We start from the raw sequence: 20,912 nt of genomic DNA on the forward strand, positions 1-20,912 counted from the left end.
TTTTCTTCCCCAAGTATCCATGGCAAAAGCAACACATTTTCTCTGTGATAAGTTAAAAACATTCAGCTCCAAATCCCCATAAGTGGGTCACACACACACACACACACACCTCGCTGTCAGACAAGCAGCCAAACACTCCAAGATTCCCCTCATGCTGGCGCTGAGCTCGGCCCGAGTGCGGCTTCAGGTCAGGGAGAAACTGGAAGTCTAATCTGCGCTAGTGAGTCTCCTCTTGAATGAAAGACACAGAATCAATATGTGTCCTTGTGAATATCATCTGACATTTCCTTTGAAGTGTGCCTGAAAGGGAATGTCTCCGTCACGCCCGGGGGGTCAGGCTATTGAAAACCTGAAGCCGGGGAGAGTATTGACTTGGACGGAAAACAGTCGATTCCAGAGAGAGAAAATGAGCTGGAGAGAGTCCAGGGCTCTGACAGGAGCTGCACATGGAGGCTTTATTCCTGTCTGCACAGGGTTGGGGTGTTAGGGTTGCACTTTGCACTGTAAATACATGCGTGAATGCATCCACACACACACATTATACATAGCTGAATATCTATTTAAAGAGCACTTTGCCCTTCTCTGCCTACCTCCTTTGAAAACAAATACACATGCTGGCATTCAGGGAGGGTGAGGGGAGGCCACAAGGACGTGATGAGCAGCTTTAGAGGCTCTAGTGGAAAGACAGACGGATGGACGGATGGCAGAGATGCTTCGACCAGACAGGGAGTTGCTGTGACCCAAAACAGCATCCGCTACCCTGGGATGGACGCCTGCACCTCCACCACCACCACCACCACCACCGCTGCTGCTACTTTAAGAAGCCAGACTTCCATGTTGCCTGCTAAGAATAAATAAAGACCCACTGTTTCCCTTTTTTTTTTTTTTTTTCCCTGAACAGTATCATGCACAGGTTTCTGGGCGACAAGTGTTTGAGGTATGGCTGTTCAAATTCTGGAAAAAATGACATCTGGGTGGGAAATAATTTTATGGCATTTTTTTCTAACCCGACTGCCTAGTAGTTTCTGGTCACTCCCAGTGTTTTTAAAAAGCAGTATAAAGCTTAAGAATACCCTAAGACCTAATATAACTGCTTGTAGCATCTTATCCGTCTTACACAAAGCTCTTCACTGTTTAGAGTATAATGTTACATTGATGAGAAGCCCTTTCAAAAAAACAAAAACAAAACTGAAAGTGAAGACATATTTCCACTGTTCACATTCATCTGTTTACTCCTCGGGGATTTACGATGCAGCCTTTAAAGCCTCTGAGAAAAACATAAGGGTCAGTTATAGAGAACAAGAAGGCGGAAATTTCAGCATCACTCTCCTCTACCGTCAGCGTGTCTGTGTCTCTTTCACTTTGTGTAAACATTGCGGCTCGGAGAGGGCCGAGGCAGATCGGGCCCTGGAGACGAGCGGAGGAGACAGACGGAGGCGAGCTCGGGTGAACCAGACTGAGACAAAAGCCTGTGGTGAGAGGGAGTGACTCAGGTGGAGACTGAGACAGAGGGAAGACATCTAAAAAACATTGTGCTGGAGATGGAAATTGCGGGTTAGCTGACCACTGCCTCCAACAGACCTGGCTCGGGTGGTATGATGTTGTCAGGGTTTGTTTTTAAGCATCAAAGCAACCATTGGGTTTTCATCCCATCAAGGAAACTTTAAACTAGATAACTTCTTAAAAGTTGTAAACTGTAAATAAACCTTCAGTTTGTTTTCTTTGTTTTGAGCCAAAGTTTCATTTGGTTTTCTATTTGGTTGATTCAGGTTCTAAGTACAAAATTACAACCAGCCCTTGGTTATTAAAGTCTTGTGACTTAAAAAGCAGCTGGTTTACTGGACAGTTTGTCTCATCTGTCATCCTGTCAGGTCAGAAAGTTATTTACAGTTTCTGTAATAAACTTCAGAGGAAAAAAAAAAAAAAAAAAAAGCTGAATGTGCAACAAAATACTTTTATATAAAGTTTTAGAGGATGCATCACTGGGGCCAGGACTGCCTTCCCTGACAGTGGCTCTGTTCAGACCTGGTATTAACATCCGTCTCAGGTGATCTGATGACAAGCGGACAGCTCAAAGTACAGGTGTGAACACAGCCGAGACGCGTTGAGGACACATTTGGAGACCACATGTGGCCACATTCTTTTAGCAGTGTGAACGCAGAGCTGTCCTGGGCCACGTTGAAGGACCTCCTACTCAACTGACGTCCTCTGCCGCAGAATGATAAGTCCTGCCACAGTTTCATCATGAACAACAAATATTTAACTATTTCAAATGGCTGGGTTGGCGTAAGGGCGGATGGTATAGGGAGTCGGGACTTTGACTCAGGGGTTTGTGTCCTGTGTTTTACCACATTAGTCGACTAAAACAACTGGTAAAAGGTTAGAAAAAGATTAGTTAAATATCGAAAAAGTCAACGTGTTCAGTCTCATCGCTGCCTCAACACAACGTGGTTCCGGGGAAACATGAGAAAACTAAATGCTGAGTATGAAACGACTCAGATTGATGCTCTTTAAAGCGTCAATTGACACAAATTACGAAAAAAAAAAACATTATTTACCAGTTAGTGGCAGCTAACTATGCTGATTCACTGTTATTTGCTTTGATCAAGCTCATTGTCAACAGCTTTCATAGGGACTGTTGGTTCAGTGGAAGACATGTTTCAACGCTGTGAGCTCAACAAATGAGATTCTGTTCACCTCTAAATCTCAGAGAAACATATAAACACCAGCTTATGTCCACGGCTTGATACTACAAGAAGTAGGTGGATAATTATGTAATGCTGTTATAATAATTTAAGTTGCTGACATTTTCTGATACCTCTGTCGTCATAAACCCCACCCATCTCAGACAGACAGACAGGCGATCATTCAGTCCGTCAGACAGGGAGACACTGAGACAGAAATCAGAGAAACAGACGGTCTAAGCCTGGCTGTTGGCCTGTTACATCTGCTATCTTATTGCACACACACACACACACACACGCGCATGCATACACACATACACATACACATACACACACACACACACACACACACACACACACACACACACACACACACACACACACACACACACACACACACACACACACACACACAGCCCTCCTCCTCCTCTTTCCAGACCCTCTAACCCTGCTAATCTGATTAGCACAGTCTCCCTGCAGAGTTAGGGATGCTATTGACACACTGCAATGTGCATGCCTGTGCTTTGTTGTTGTTTTGGTTGTTGGGACTGAATTATCCTGACTGCATGTCACTGTGGCACATAAGCAGCAGTATGTGGCTTAGCTGTATGATTTACTTTAGTTGTGAGCATTACATGAAATCCTTGCAAAAATATACACGACACAAAGCTTACGACACACACACACATTTGTGTGTGTATTGTGTGTATTTTAATTTTATTCTAAATGCTAATCTGTTTTTCAGTCTGTTATTAGTTTTATTATTTTCATATTCTTATTATATTATATTATAATATCATAATTGTTATTCTATTTTAAGTATAAAGACACACAGTGCAGGACCATTTGCAGTCTTGAGCCTTGAGTTCAATTCTCAGGATCTGCAGTGTTTTAAAATCCAACTGCTAAAGTAAACACTCAAAGACTTCAGCAACATAGTTAAATTACCCATTTTTGAAGGACTTCCAGAAAGCCTTTGTATGTATTCATGTCCCAGAGTGTGTAAACCACACCACAGACTGTGGAGGTCTCCTCTTTCATAGACAAGACATTGGCCAGGGTTGCAGGCCTCCTCTTGACAATAAAGTAAATTACAGCAGTAGTAGTTTTGCATTTATATTATGAAAGAATAAATAGAAATATAGTGGTCCTCTCTCGGTCAGCGCACTCCAACAGTCGGTAAGGTAGGAATGTATGTATATATGCGTGTGTGTGTGTTTAGACAAAACGAGACAAAAGTCATTTGGAGGATGCAGCTCGACAGGTTAAGTTATCTCCTCAGGGCTGTTTAGGTTTCAGTCAAGAGATCGTGCCCATTATCAGAAGCAGGTTCAACCGAACAGGGTTTCTGTGTGACAGCAACAGGGGTCCAGTGTGAGCATGGGGGTTTGGATCAAACAGTCCAACAGTGACTGAGCTGTCAGTGGGATTTTCTGGGACATGTGGGCACACAGTGTGAGTGATATGGTGAAATGCTCCTGTTTTATTTATTGTTTACATTAATTGATAAGAGAGAAAGTATTGGACTCTCCTGATGTATCCCCCCAACCCCCACATTCCCCAAAATGCTAAATGTTAAGAGAGCAGCTAATTGGTTCCTAAATGCCCCCTAGGGTGTCATAATACTCTGTAAGGCAAGCTAGTCAAGGAATGCAAATGAATGAGATGCTACCTGTCACGTGGCAGGAAATCCCACCAGCCCAGTTTCTGTGAAAATGTACTATTATGTTCTTACTGGATGGATTTATGTCCAGCTCGTCAATCCTCAGCGCCAATGCAAGAAGTAGTTTGTGGCTTATAAGGGGAGATGCCAGATGCACTGTGCAACAATCTTTGGCTTTTTTGAACATTGCAAAACTTCACTGAAGATCATCTGAGGTTTTGCAAAATGGCTGTAAGGTTGAAACCAAACTTAATTACACCTCACACTGACTGTTTCTGCAGCATATACTGGAACTACAGGCCCTCAGTCCTGCAGGCTGACCCCGATGACCCCATCAGCTAAACACTGACATCTCCAGACAAAGGTCATCTTCTAATTTATCTTTTAAGGAATCAGTCACGTTTGACCTCCATAAATGTTAACACAACCCCTCCAACTGCAGCGCTGTTATTCCATAAACAATGAAAACAGAAAAAAATCCAACAACATGTGGATGTTTTGTCCAAACATAACAACAATGATCCAGAATACCAGATTGCTGCAGGGTTGCAGGGTTCAAGATTTAGTTCATCAAGCTCTCGTGCTGCTCTTAAATCGATGATTGACTAAATGTTTGTATTTACTGATACACAGTGTAACTCTGTGCACGGAGCTGCCTCAGAATTATTGAAGTAATCAGTGGATCGTCGTGCTGCCAGGGAATTGTTTGTACACATCTTTGGCACCATTTTCTAGTTTAATTGACTGATGTTTTGAAATTTCTTCATCCAAACAGCAGAAAAAGTCTCGTCAACATCCAAGTTGGGCTAAAAATCCCTTTGGGCAGTGACTATGACAGGTCTATTTAAAGGTCGCCCTCAAATCATCGGAGCAGCATTCTTCGCCTAATGTCACTTGTAACACTGCACAGACACCAACAAAGACTTATCTCAGCAAAACCAGAGGAACACGATCATGGTTTACGATGACGGAAGGTTCCAGTGAATTGAAATCATTTGGTTTCAGAGGGTTGTCCCGTTTTCCACAAGAGCCACGGCAGCGCTGAAATCAAAGGGCACACTTCATCTCGTGGATCAGTTGGCGAGTTAGAGACGGCGTGCGGGAGCTCCTTCGTGCATTTCCTTAAAAGCTTTGAAAGATGAATGGCTTCCCAGTGAAATGGTCAGTTCTGTTGGACAACAGTTTGTACGGAGCTGCCTTCGCCTCCCGTCTCTGCCGTTTTCGAGCACAGAAAACAGCGACTTTTGGAAGCGCTGCTGACCAGGTTTTAGTTTTTGTCTGGACGGGCGAAAACGAAGACCTTTGGAAAAGATGACGTAGACCCCTGCGGTCGCTCCCTGATTGGGTCTTATCTCCCCTCGACTCCAAGTGGTGAAAGCAACATGGATAACGAATTACAAGCATTACTGAGCATGTTGTTTTTGCTAGCAGCTGTTAAATTCTGCTTTTTAACACTGCAGCTGTCTCTTTTGTGTCTTTGTTCCTCGTTCGTAGTATTTATTTTGCAACTAATCAACCGCAAAGCAGACAATCTGCTTCCTGTTTACACCGGCTCGCACATGCCCAGTGTACGTGGTTGCTCAGGTATGTATGTGTTTTCAGGTGTGATAGTCTGGACAGAGATCGCTTACGATACAGTTTTCATCTGAAAATGCTGTTTTAAAATGAAAACATAGTAGTGTGGACGTAGCCTTAAGTGATTAGTGATAATGATAATAATTATTATTATCACTTCTTACTGGCTACAGCTGATATTCCAAACATTATTAATACTTTAATCACTTATCAACATTCATCTAATCAATCAAACCCCCCCCCCCCCAACAGCCAGCTGAGGCAATCATGTCAATAACCAGACAAAGCCATTTGATATATGCTCATATCCGTTCCATCAGCTAAGCGCTGTGAGGGGGCTTTAAACCTCTGACCTCATCAGACCTGGCAGCAACAAGTCTGACAGCTTGACAAGGTGAAGCAAATAATTAGCCTTGTTAGAAAACATCACTTCATTCAGGATCGTAGTGTAGTGGTCCTCTCTGGTCAAGAACAGCTTGCAAGGAAATGTTTAGTTAATTGACTCTTTTTTTTTATCATAACGTAATGAACTTCTTACATCTTTAATGTCTGATTCATCTGTGATGCTTGTCACTGATTTCTGTGGCGTTTCTGTTTCTGACCACTTTCGGCCGATGCTACAATCAGACAAAATATAGGACACCCTCGTCTTAGCGTTTTTAACTGGAGATGCAACAATTCAACAAGATGCTTTTCTTATGACTGATTACTTTTCTCCTTAACACTACTGTTTCCTTTATTACATTTGGGGAGGCTTATTACTGCACTGAAACTTTAATTTGACAAGAAACTGCATGCAGGAGCGTGTTCATGCATCTCTGCAGGGTGCCTGATAGTTCCCTTCAAGCTTTGAATGATGAATGGGGCTGCCAGTGAAAGGGTCAGTTCTGTGTGTTATAAAACAACTCAAGAAAAAGCCTCCAAGTCGGGTGAGTCACCTCTCAGTTTTAGCACCAATGACAATGATGTGTGGCCAAAGGGACATTTATTTGTATGACAGAGAGGGTCATTTCTGGGAGCATCCCCTTTAAAAGGCCACTGTAGAATAGTGACTTTAATGAGATTGTCATGTCAATAATGTGTTTGAAAGCAAACAGGGAGAAAGGAAGAAAGAGAGAGAGAGAGAGTCATTTAGTGATTCATGACAGCACTTGCTCTCCCTCCCTCTCTCTCTGTTGGAGAGCCGAGAAAGAAAAGCTAATCAGGAACGTTTAGAGGAGGGGATAAGTGTGTTTATGTACACTTCAGTCAGCAGCCTCAACCATTTACCACTCACGGTGTGTGTTTGTGTGTGTGTGTGTGTGTCTGTCTGATTGTAAAGTCCATCTGCCAGCGTTTGTGTGCATAAGTGCGTGGTGTTTGTGTTTGTTGTGTGAGCGCGTCAGTCAGCGCTCCAATTCATAGCGTCTGCCAGGCGCTGTGTGTGCGCTGCTATCACTTCCAGCCGTCTCTTATCAGCCCAGCAGAGGCGAGGAGCCCAGTCAGGAGGTCGAAGCCTGAACTCCAGCAGAGGTCAGGGTCGTTAGTGGATGCTGAACTCAGGGTGAAAAATTTAAATCTGTGGAGAATTATATTTTTGTGTTTTTATGTGTTTATTGGATAGTTTTGTCTTTCTCCTGTGTGACTTTAAAAGCACGACAGCAGAATGAGCGTCCTGTCCTGGATGATGGACATAACAAGCAGCCAATAAGCAAGAGGTCAAAGGTCAGAGCTGGTGAAAGGCCAACAAGAGGACTGTGGATTGAGTGTGAATGTGAAGCAGGGCTCATGAGTGAGTGCTGACATGATGTGTAACAGACAGTCATGGAAAAAACTTATCTGGGAATGTTTAGATTTCAATTTTATTATTTATTTATTTATGTCATTTATGTCATTTATTTAATAACATTCAGTTTACTGCACTGACACTGGACAGCTGTGTGGATGGAGGTTGTAGAGCTGCTCGCAGAGAGGAAAGCTGCTCCACAGTTGAGGGAACAGCTCAGTGAAGTTGAAATTTGACAGGATTTCGTCCCACTGCAGCTTCACTAACCCGGCAAGAACAGGGAAAGCATGGTCTGGATTTTATTAAAAGGCAAGGATGCATGTGTGTGTGTGTGTGTGTGTGTGTGTGTGTGTGTGTGTGTGTGTGTGTGTGTGTGTGTGTGTGTGTGTGTGTGTGTGTGTGTGTGTGTGTGTGTGTGTGTGTGTGTGACTTAATGAGACTAGATGGCACGTCTTGGCTATACGCTGCCAGAAATAAACCAGGATCTGGACCAGAATTGCAATATTGAACTTTTTTTTTTCCATTTTCTAACCACAATTAACCCGTGTTCATTTAAGAACATGCACACACACTCACACACACACACTCACACACACACAAACTGTGGATACACATGAACACACACTGACACAAACCCAATAATCACGTACTCACTTACACACACTCACAATCACAAAAATGTGTCAGTCGCACACAGAAACACACACACACACACACGCCCACCCCCCCACCCACCCAGCTCTCCCTCTCTGCTTCCAGGGAACGCCTGTTGCTATTTTTAAACGCCCTGCGGAGCCGTGAGCGCCGTAACTCTGGGTTTTTTTTTTCCACTGCACATTCGGTCATGTGCCCTGTCAAAACAAAAACGGCAGAGAAACGTGCAGCAGCGGCGAAGACCCAACTGTAGATAACAGGACTTCTGGCCCGACGCCCTGAAACACAACCATCCTGCTGTGTCAACATCCGTGTGCATGTTTTAATGTGTGGTGGGGTTTTTTTGTATCACACCTCATCGTCTGTGATCAGTGATGCTGTTTTCTCACTCTGAGGAAATGTTACCATCTGAAACAGTAGAGATTTTACTGTTGCTTTCTTTGAGTATAGAGTAAAGTTAAAGTCCAGGAAATTAGATCCTGGAAGTTACCGTTTTTTTTTTTTCTTTACCAGGAATGACAACTGTGGTAAACTGGGATTTTTAGCATGTGTGCATCTGTGTGTTCAGAAGCCAAAGATGACTGGGCGTACGGAAACCAAACCGCATTCTCCAAACCATATAAATGCTGCTTCAATGAAAAAGTATGACTTTGAAATGCAGATGTCAAGATTTTAAAACGGGATTAACTGCAGTCGTTTCCTCTAAGTATCTTTCAAAGTCAAATGACAGCTTATAATTCAGCTACGTGCACGGGTGCAACATGTGTAACGTGTGTAATCTGCATGCGGCTTAATCATACATGCAAACAGTGACGGAGAATTCAACAAGCAGAGAATCGAGCACAGAGGAGAGCCCCAGTGTTTCAGCCACAACTTAAAACCACCCAAATACCTAGACAAAAATCTGTTTCTTTTACATGTAGAAATGACCTCAGATCAGAGCTAAAAATGAGCCCTGTGCTCATGTAACCTTGTACGTATAAAAACTTGTGGGAAATGCTTGAAAAAACAGAAATCAAACTATTCTGTGTGGTTGGCATTGTGCTTTTTTTCCACCTCAAATAAAGTATGTGGTTCATAGTTTCAGTGCTGGTGGAACGGCTGTATAATTTCAAATTCTATCCCGACATATTATCATGTAATTTAGCAGATATTAAAGGATAACAACAAACATGAGAATTTACAGTTCTGTTTTTCGGAAACAGTGAAGATCAGTATGGAGGGTTTAGCTGAAGTAGCTTTTCAGTTTGAGTTCAGTTGAAAAGGAAAAAAAAAGACATCCAGAGTCAGAGTTCTCCTCAAGCTGAAGTTGCATTATTTACAACAGACTGGAGGCGGTTTGCCTGATGCTCCTGGTCTGGGTGGAGCAGCTTTTCTAAAAGTTTGACTCATGTCTTCTCTCATCTGCTGAGCTTGTAGCTGCAGAACTGAAAAAATCATCACAGCGACAGAAACAGCAGAGGGAATACGTGACGGGATTTTACTAGACATCTCTGCTCATCGAGGGCTGTCTGACAGAGAGACTCTGCCCTGATGTGGACACAGATTGCAGGTGTGCACGGTTCACACATGTACTCTTGGGATTTGGGTCCCAAATATTGTCGTTTCACATGATTACAAAAAACTTTGACGAGGCTTTTTAATCTACAGCTTTTTAAGCAGGGTGACGTCGCTGTCTTGTCCGCTGTGAACACACTACATCCTCAAAAGCTGAATTAGCATACAGAATGTATAGCACTTGGGACACAGACTGAGTTTAGTGGGTGGTGTTATTTTCTTTTTTCATTCAACCACGGTATCTCTCCCTCCCTGTGCTAACTATCCACAGTTCCTCTGCTTTTGTTTGTCTGGGAGAAAAAAACCTGAGAGGTAAAATGCATCACTTCCTTTGCACCAGAGGAATTTTTTCCAGGCAGCGAGTGTTGATGAAAAAGCTTCAGTCACTATTGTGTTATTTCAGTCAGAGAGAAGAGAAGGAATTTGACAATTTTTGTTATGAAAAGCTCATTTACATTTTTTACATCTGTGTTGTTTTTAAGCATATATTAAAACAGTTTAGGTTGGAGAACTTGGTGTTTTAATGTTTTATACTTCTATACAAAAGTTTTAATGAGGACTTCAATCTCTTTCTTAAGGACGACATTTAGCCAACCTGTGCATCCGGAGCGCCAAGTAACACTTTTGCATTTTCACGTTTGATTCTATCTGCTCCCAGGAAGTCAGTCAATTCAGTTTCTATAGTAAACTTTTTCCATTGTTTAGGATCAAATTTACTCAAAACATGCCACCAGGGTGTGTGTGTGTGTGTGTGTGTGTTTCTTTGAAGAGGGTCATACAGAGGAGACTAATGGACAGTTCTGTTTATTTCTTGGCAGTGGGCCATAAAGGGGCAAAGGGGCGCGCATGCACACAAGCACATATGCGCGCGCACACACACACACACACACACACACACACACACACACACACACACACACACACACACACACACACACACACACACACACACACACACACACACACACACACACAACCACTCAGCGGCAAATGTAAGCATTCACATAAGTCATTAAAGCCTGTGTTGCCATAGCAGAGCTTCAGCTACTGTTGAGGAGAAATTGTGGCGTCGTGTAACAAGGTCTGGGCTAAAAATAGCTCTGAAGAACTGAGTGGCTTGTCTTGTTCTCTGTTTTCTTTCTGACCATTTATCTCCCTCCTTCTTTCTGATCAACATGTGGAGAACCGCAACCTTGTCTTGCTATCTCTCGACATCTGAAAACAGTCTCTACTGAAAACTGCTCTGCAAGATAAAACATCACTTTGTCTAAAAAGTGGATAAAAAAAGAGCAATATGTGATTTACAATATGTGATGCACATGTGATTTATTCAGCTTTAGTCAGCATTGTTATATTTTGCAAAAATTTACATTTTAGGGAATCGGTGCGCATCTCATATGCTAAAGTATATATACGTATAAGTGCTACAGCAGAATAGGTTTTGGGTTTGAGATGGAAATTATGATAAGTAGGTGTGGAAATACCCATGGTTTTTTCACTGTATGTGCAGCTGGTGTTCATTTCAAACAAGCTGAGAGAAAAATATTTACGTAATATTTTCATTTTTTATGACGATTCAAAAAATTGGTCAAAATTGTAGAAAAGTTAAGTTTAAAAATCTTGCAAAAGCTTCAAAAGAAATGAAAGAGAAAAAGCTCAAAAAAAAAAAAGATTATCCCATAGTAGAGAGATAATGGTTCATCCGAAACAGGGGTTCGACTTTTTTTGTCAATTTAGGGGGCATTATTGATTGGTTTCCATACAGAATTTGGCATAAAATGTGGAGATGTCAAATTTGCCCTTGAAGACTACAGCTGATACACCCTGCAGCCACGCATCCCATCAACAAAAAAAAAAGGTGGAAAACATGAATTTATTCATTCCCTTTTGTCCTCTCTGCAGCAACATTGCAGCACATCTCTTGTCTTATCAGTGTTCTCTGAAGCTTTCCTGTCAGCAGAACAATTAACCACAAGACTTATCAGCAGCAGCATGCTGTAACCACCAAACACAGCTCATATCAGTAGCCACTGATCTCTGCGTCTCCACAGCGCTGAGCGTCGCCGGGACGGTGACATTTTGATGAGAAAACAGAGTCGTTTTTCTGTCTGATCAAAACATAGAGAGCGTCTGTTGGGCAACGTTCAGCGGGCACAACCGAGATTGGTGGCAATACTCTGGTTTCATCAAGGCAGCATGAGAAACAGGAAGCTGTATGTGATATCAGGCAGCAGGTTGTGTTCAGCTTCACAATGTCATGTGCAATGGGCAGGCATGTTAGTATAGTTTTGTCCTTTAATAAACCCGTTGACATTTGAATGACAAAAACATTCTCACAAACAAGAGGACAGAGAGCTAATTAGTGCAGCAATCCAACAAAAACATCTATTTAGAGAGGTAATACATCACCTCTCTAAATACTGCTACAATACTACACTTATCATTTGCTTTTTGGGCTCAAAAGTGAGATCTGAGAGCCAGAACTCTCAGCATTCAGGCCAGGTAATAATTTCAAAACTAGTATTGATTTAAAAGAAAGAAAAAAAAAAAAAAAGAAAAAATTAGGTCTTGAAGATTTTTTCCAGCTGCTGTACTTCCACATGTTGCCATTATAGCAAAGATTTGTGCAGCTGATTGTTTTGCAAAAAATTACAAATCTGTCCAATTTGTAATATTTATATGGCCGGCACGTCAAAGTCTGAGCACTTTCATGTAGCCACAGGGAAATGCTTGGAAGTTTCAAAACCCCTTGCTGCTGTGTTGTCCGACTGGATCCGACCTAAACCCTTAAAAACATTTTTCCTGCTGCATCCCACCACAGTAAAATATATCACCATTCACTGTTTACGTTGTTTTTTTCCCTCCTTTCTTCTTCTGCTGTGATCCATCCCTGAGATTTCCAATGATGTAAAGACTTAGTGATGAATCATGCTTTCCAATAAGTCAGAGGTTGTTTTCTCTTTTTTGTCACCCATCCACATCTCCCTCCTGCTCACTGTTTGCCTCTGTGCATCGTTTCCATCTGTGTGTCTTCTCGACTATTTCCTGCTTCCCAAGGAGAAAATTCACAGATACTTTGTTGGTGTCTTTTTTTTTTTTTTTTTTTTTTTTTTTTTTTAAATCTCCTCCATTGCTCAACCAGCAATCCTATCAGGTTTCATAGACTATTTTCATACTGTATGTGTGTGTGGACTTCAAACAGCATGGATGAAAATAGAGCCGTGCATGTTTTTACACTAGGTCACCCTCAGAAACCCAAAACAATAATCCAACCTAATGACCAAATTACTTCACGGATGGCTTAGGAGCGCACAGCACTTTTCCACACACACACACACACACACACACACACACACACACACATACACACACACACATACACGCTAGAGCAACAAAGCAAAAGACCAAATCTAGCCGTCTATCTCCTCTAATGCTCTGAAAACAGTTTGGATGAACTCATCCGCTGTAGAGCTCCCAGGCTCTCCCTCAGAAGATTAACTGCTGATAGGACGAGTGTTTGGTGGGGTTACCATAGAAACGAAGCTGTTTGGCTTCACGTACATACTCCTTAGTTACTACCTCGCCCATAGCATCTATGAAATTTTTACAATTGTTTGAATCTGGCGAGTTTATGTGACATGAGACATACCGCAGGCTCTAAGCAGAGTGTGTATCTATCCCCACCAAAATAATGTCTTATTTTGTGGTAGATTAGCAGCAAAATAATACACACAGCAGTGCTTCTTGTTAAAAGCCATGTATGCTCTTCAATCATGCGTGAACTTCATTGTGTTTCGGATGACAAGATGTTTTATTAAGTTGAAAAAAAAAAGAAAAAAAAAATTGCATTTTGCAAACTCATCACCAGCCTCTTCAAACACCAACATTTCTCATGACTTGCTTTGCAGGATTTTATCAAGTAAAGACTTACCACACTGCAAGTGCCACCGCAAGCGCATGTCATTAACTTTGTCAGTTGGTATCTGAAACAGACAGTGACTTACTGAAAAAGTAGACCTAACATATATACGTTACTGGTTGTTATGCCAGTAACCACTGAACTAATCGGTAATCTGTGTCAACCTACATCTTTAGTCATTTTCTATTATTGAGAGAGAGAGAGAGAGAGAGAGAGAGAGAGAGAGAGAGAGAAGCTGCATACTGTTTTATTAGAGCCATGCAACAGAAGCCTGCAGGTACTGTTTTGAGTGTGGGTGCTTCAGTGTTGCACTTGACACACAGTAAGATAATATCATCTATTAGAAAATGCAGAAGATGTGCTGGAAATTCTGTTCTGATATCAAAAAACTAGTTATGTGAAACAACACCTTTTATCCGACGTGGCAGTTCGTAGGATGGAAACACTGATGTTGTGGCAAGAGGTCAGATTCAAGTAAGTAAAGGTGCAGTCTGCCTATTTTGGTCAGGCTGTTCTCAGTGTATTAAAAGACCCAGCAGCAGAGGGAGCTACTTCTCTCACTGTAGTTGAAAAAGTTATCGGCCAAGGCCTGCCAGATGCCATCTCATCAAAAACTTTATCCCCTTTCCTCCTTATATTCTGCCCTTCCACGTTTTCCCTCACCTCCTCTCCACCTCCTCCTGCTCTCTAACCTGGGAGCGCAGGGTCAGAGGGTCCTAATCCCCTCCTCTTACAGCTGCCCTAATACCTCCTGCCGCCACCCTGATGTCTCAGACTTCACAACCTGCCGTGTCACAACCACCGTCTGAAGCTGAGGAGACGTGATGCAGTCTGACACTGAATCCCTTGCTCTTGCTGTCTTTGGGGAAGCAAAGCTCTGTGGAGAAGAAGGCCTCAGAGAACTGTAACGGCCACCCATGAGGGCGAGCCTGAAAGAAATTCCACAGAAAAATAGTTGATCAGGAAACGGACAAGACCTTAGAGGCAAGTACAAGGTGAGTTTCACCTCTTGTCAAAGCAAGTTTCAATTTAAGTCTCAAGTCCTTAAGGACAATTCCAAGATAAGTCTCATGTCCTTAGGGGCAAGTCTAAGTTAGGTCCCAAGTCCAGTCAAAACAACTATCAAGTATTGGATGGCAAGTCCGAGTCAAGTCTCAAGTCTTCAACTCAACCTTAACACAAGTCTTGAACAAAAAATGGTCAAGTCTAAGTCAAGTATTTAGTTTTGCCAAAGCAGGTCTGAAGTAAATTGAGAGAACTCAAAGTCTTCAACCACAAGTCTAAGTCAACTATCGAGTCCTGTCAAAACAAGTGTCAAGTCAAAGTCTAACATCGTCAAAGGCAAGTCCCAAGTCCCAAGTCTTGCCAAAGCAAGTCTCAAGTCAATTCTAAAATTAGTTGAGACAAGTCAGGTCTCAAGTCCTCAAGGGTAAATCCATGTCAAGTAAAATCATAAGTAAATTGAAAGTCAACTGCAAGTCTTTCATGTCTCTCAGTGCTGGCTGTTTAAATTTTTGTCAAAGCTGCAGTAATGGTGTAGTTTTACACAACTCAGCCCTTTAATTGTAAGGTTCAAATTATTACACACAGAATGAAAGCTATCTGGGTTTTTTCAGGTCAAAACTTGACACTTGCTATGTTTTTGCTCTCAAGTCTCTGGGGACTCTTCAAGTCTTCAGTAGTTTAAGTCTGATAGCAGTCAAGTACAAGTCAAGTTTCAAGTGTTTATTTTCATGGCTGCTGACTGACTTTGAGTCCAAATGTCAAGTCTGATGTCTGCAGCTCTGAGAAAAACACTTCTTCCCTGACATGTTCAACTCGATCGACACCACTGATGCTAAAAACACAAATCCCCCTGGATGAAACACATTCCCATCGCATCCATCTATTCCCGATTGGCAGGCCAAGCTTTTGCTCTGAAAAGGTTTGGTTTTAAGAGAGATTTAAGTTTCTTAATTTGTTAGGTCTCTGGATTCCTCCCGAAGAAGGACATGCTGAGGAGATATCCCCTGAGGAATCTTTATTCTCACTCACATACTGTACATGCATTAAATCAGTCACGTGAGAACAATCGCATACCTTCATACAGCATGATTGTTGACCCCCACACAGACACACACAGGGCTGAATATATACACAGGCACCATATATGTCTAAATACATATACAGTGCATGAGTATGGCCTGATTTGTTATGACTTAGGGGCAGTAATGATATACCTGGAAGAGTCAGGAGATAACTTTAATGATATGCTGAACTTCATGGCTTCTGAACTTCAAACTCTCACTGTGTGCGTATGTTTGTGTGTGTAAGTGCATGTGCACATGTTAATGGCCGTATAACTGATATAGTATCAGACACTGGGCTGTGTTGAACACAAACAGACCGTCATTCCCCATACACGCTGACCTCTGAGTCACACAAGCTTCTTCATGGTTTTCCTCCTCTGTCTGCTCAAATATGTTGATGTTTTGAGGTTAGTGAATATTTTATTATTATTATTTTTATTTTTTCTCTTAAAAGGACCAAAGCAGTGTGGTTGCACGTGTTTGCTCCTCAACTATAAATCCTGTATATGTTACCTCTTAACTGACCATTTTTGAATGCATGTTTTATATTTTTAGATTTACAATTTTTCTTCAGGTCCAGGACATATTTGGATTTAATCATTTGAGTACAGTGTTGAAATCAATTAGCAGTGAGCATCACGTCTGTGGCTCACCATGACATTACTGTTGGGTGCTAATGCTATTTATGTGCGGCTGATTTGAAAAGTATGCAGTGTGTCCCCTGAGAATAACATACGGTTGACTGATAGCAGACTGGCTGTTCACTGTGTGCACTTAAATCTCAAGCAACTTTCATCATATGTCACATCAGAATCAGTCTGTAACTAATATTTTACAATATCCAGTCCTGCTATTTTCCTGCCAATCAATGGTTGGGTCATTTATTTTGTTTGCTGACAAATGGCACCAATTTACACAAAATTCTGCCTTACAAATTAGTAATTACTTCATTTTACATTAGTAGGACCAAATCAACATAATTTGACAATCTCTCTCCTAATACCGATGCCTACAGCTTCAAGGGGATGTACAGTACAACAGCGGCCCCTCAGCCAGGTTTTTGAACAGAAGAGCCGACGGTCTCACTCCACACAAAAACAGCATTCCTCCGTGTCCGTCCAGTCTGTGGGCCACCTCACGTGAAGCCACCTGACTACCTACTATACACACTGACTCACATTCACACCTCTCTAATCCCATAAACGAAGATAGACTTAATAGAAAGAAATGAGGGAAAGAAAGAAAAAGAGACAGATAATAATATTTCATGGTCCTGCTGTAGATCTGCAGCACATGACTCTTCTTGCATTGACAGCCTTTATACTATGGCAATAAAATGAAGAGTAGGTCACATACCAATTACCAGGTTTATAGCTGACCTACTGTTGATCCAACAAAGAGAAGGTCATGTAAATCAGGTCACATACCCTCATACAGTGAAGTAACCATAGGCTTTGTGTAAATTGGTAAATATCTAAATCATTTAGAAAACGACTTTGGTGGAGGTATTTCATTTCAAGTAAAACACAGTCATAAACAACGTTGAAATGTGATGATTACACAGAGACAGCCAGCGTGGCTTTTCTTAAGCAATTCACATTGACAAATGCAATAAAGTTGGACGGCTGCCTAGCTGCTCGTTGAGCAGTCAAAGTGTCAGTTAACTGGATTTCTTAAAAAGCAGCTGAACTCTCGTCATCTTCTCGCCAAAACACGCCTCAAACTGCATCAGGCATCGCTTTGTTTTGATAGTCCACTGCTGACTCTTAGCAATGAGCAGCTATAGCTGTTTATCAGATGATTGATATTAAGTGTTTCAACAACAATGTTTTCAATTAAAGTGACAGTAGACAACTTTATGAAGTAAATATTGATTGTACAGTGTAATGGCTAAGGAATAATGGCTACAGATCGGCTGCCTATAAGTCTCGCTTTCACTATACAGTCTTGTCTGCCACTGAGAACAAAAAATAACACCTGCTCAGTTTTCTATTGGTACATTTTTTGTGGACTGTCAACAGCTTTACATAGAGAAACACCGCTCTATTTGTTTCCAAAGCACTGTCTTTAGTGTACCCTGTGTCTTTTACAGGGAGCCCCTGAGGACAAAATTACCAAACACAAAGTAAGGAGGTTTTGGCACACACACAACTCTGTTCCTCAGCAATCTCAGCCCACCAGTGTATGTTCTCATCACAGTGGGATGGTGTGTCAACATAAAATAATAAAAAAAGAGGGTTGTGTTTGTTGTGATATTCTTGATGTACAAAGGCTTTTGCTTTACATTTCAGGTTTCAGATTTCAGGTGCATCAGATCTGAATTTCCTTCCTCCAACACAGAAAAAGATGGGGATTTGTACTAAATCATGCAGCTTGAAAAACGTGTCACTCAAAACATAACAGTATTTCCTCTCTGCCAAAAGTGTTGCAAGACTCTGAGGTCATTAACCCAGAGCAGGGCTTGGGAAAAAACCATCAGGTTCAGCTGTGTCCACTGCTGAGGCAGTTTGAGCACCTGGCTACATGAGCCAGACCCTCCTTGAACAGCTCAGCTCTTTCCAATCACATTCAAATCTCTGTTGGTCTGCTGGCTTTAACTGAGGCACAGAGAAGTGGTTGTAATAACAGTTCAACTTATCCCTCTAAATATCACAGACATTATGTGTACTTTGCTGAATTGTGGAGATTTGTATCAGCAGAAAAACACACAAAGTCAGAGGTTATTAAACAAAACTTAAGCACACATTTTGAACTGTTATTCAACCTGTGGTCAAATTATGGAGTGCATGTATATTTTTCTTCCTTTTGTGAAGCTTGTTGTAACTTCTGTTTTGAGAAGCATTAGGTAAATAAACTCTGCTTTGTTGCTTGCTTGCCTAGTGTATATAATTAGAGCCGGGTAATAATTCAATAGTATCGTATATCTGCTGTATAATATAATGATATGATCACATTATTAATGTACAAAACTGTTGGGACAGTGATTCCATGCAAGATGTAATTGAAAACTAAACTGAAAAAATTAGTTATTGAGGTTTTTGTTTTACAATTGTATGTAATGTAACAATGAACATGTACGTCATTGCACTGAACATTAATTTCATTTCTTAGCAGTTATGTCGTATATATTATGATATGTACTAAAAAAAAAATTGAAATACTAACAAAATATTCCCACAGTGGGCTTAAATAATTTTCCAACAACTAATCCATTCATTTCTGTGAGTCAGAACTAGAGAGTATTTAATTCCCGATTTGGTTATTTCTCCACTCAGAGATTCAACAAGTGGGGAAACACATTCTGGTGTATTCCTGTGAAAGGATCTTTGAAATTCCCAAACACTCTCCCTCTCTTCCCACGCAAAATATATACAGTATGTTCTCCAGTCTGGTATACATTTCTGAGATTCCACAGTATGTCCATCAGTATGATCAGAAGTGAGAAATGTTAGTGATCCACCTCCTCACAACTCTCTCGACTTTAACAACATGAACAAAAAAAAAAAAACAGGAAAGCAAGAGAAAACTTACTCTGACAGTGTAAAACTCCACACAGCTCCCAGCCCTGCTCCTGGCAGTGTCCACTTGCTCGTCCTCCATCCCTACTAACATCTCCATGTCCGAAAACCTCTGTCCTCCTGCTGGCATTGTGCAGGAGCTTGAGTGTGTGTGTGTGTGTGTGTGTGTGTGTGTGGTGTGTGTGTGTGTGTGATAGTCAGAGGTCTGTGCTGACAGTCTCAGCCAGCTCAGTCCGATACTCTTGATTTGCCTTCTTCGCCCTCTTTAATTTTAATGTATTCCTGACTTCCTGTGTATCTCCTCCACTTCTTCTTCTTCTGGTCCTCTCAGGTGTCAGGTTCGGAAACCCCTTCCTTCACACCTGCAGCTTTGCAGATGCACTGAGAGGAAGCAACAGGCGGAGGAGTTTTATTCAGACGGAAACAAACCGTCCATTAACAAGCAAGAATCGAGACTTGTGTACGCTCAGTCTCTCTGCTCCTGTCTGGCTGGCTGGCAGGGTGTTTGGTCCTGTCCAGGCGGTCATCCCCACCCCCTCCCACTCCCCAGTCATTCTACGCCCGGACAAGCCCGTCTGGTCCCATTGGCTAGTCAGGTGGAAGGGAGCAAACAGGGGAGGGGCTGAGGCCAAAAGGAGGAGGAGGAGGTGTGGGGGAAATGGATGAAGTGGGGGTTACAAGGAGGGCTGACAGCATCCTCCAAACTGTCAAAGGCGGGGGCGGGTGGCGCGGGGTGGGGGAATGATCAATGTAATCATCAGTGAGAGGTGGTGGGAAGAAAATGGAGAATTTACAGTTTGAAGGGACATTTCCCTGCTTATAAAGTGTTTTTTGCACAGAAATGTGGTTGATTTTCACCCCCCCCCTCCTCCTCTCTACTGTCCCAGTGTTTACAGATCAACAAGAGAAGAGGGCGAGACCGAGGTGGTGGCCGATCTCTGCAGCGTCATCTTGGACTGGAGACTAAACTGTCAAACTTAGAGGATGCCAAACTAGAATGAAAGAAAATAACAAAAAGAAGAGAAAAGACAGAGAATCCGGGGACTCCCGGAAACAGCCAACGAGCCAGACAAACAGAGATCAGTGATAAAATAAACAGTGCTCTGAGTGTGTGAGTGTGTGCGTGTGTGGGTGCGTGCGTCAGTGTCACCCCGTGCTCCTCCCGCAGACAGATACTGTACTAGACTGCCTCAGTAGCCTTTGCTATTCAAATGCGCTGTGCTGATGTGAGAATAGGCCATTGTGTTAAGCCATGTAGCCTTGTGTGGAGGGACAAACACACACACGCTCACACACACAAACACACGTTTGAATGCGGAGAGGGTGTTTGTATTTGGCATATGCATCCACTGTTTTCCCTCATCTCTTATTTGATTTATTTTATATATATATATATATATATATATATATATATGTATGTATATATGTATCTCTGGTCTGGTTACTACTACTGCATCTACAATGTCAGTGTTCAGCACTTTCAATGGGAGGCAGCAGTTCGTCACTAT

At 42.0% G+C, this 20,912-nt stretch overlaps 1 protein-coding gene across 1 annotated transcript in view; it reads right to left on the minus strand.

Annotated features, from left to right (window-relative positions):
• LOC130177715 (rho GTPase-activating protein 20-like) overlaps positions 1-19,874 on the minus strand; it is a 55,928-nt gene extending 36,054 nt beyond the window's left edge. The window contains exon 1 of the mRNA XM_056389637.1: positions 19,418-19,874. Coding sequence (XP_056245612.1) covers positions 19,418-19,534 — 117 coding nt within the window. The 5' untranslated portion in view covers positions 19,535-19,874. The remainder of the gene's footprint in view (positions 1-19,417) is intronic.
• Positions 19,875-20,912: the final 1,038 nt, after the last annotated feature.

The sequence above is a fragment of the Seriola aureovittata genome, chromosome 11 (genome assembly GCF_021018895.1).
Source record: "Seriola aureovittata isolate HTS-2021-v1 ecotype China chromosome 11, ASM2101889v1, whole genome shotgun sequence".
Lineage (NCBI taxonomy): Eukaryota > Metazoa > Chordata > Actinopteri > Carangiformes > Carangidae > Seriola > Seriola aureovittata.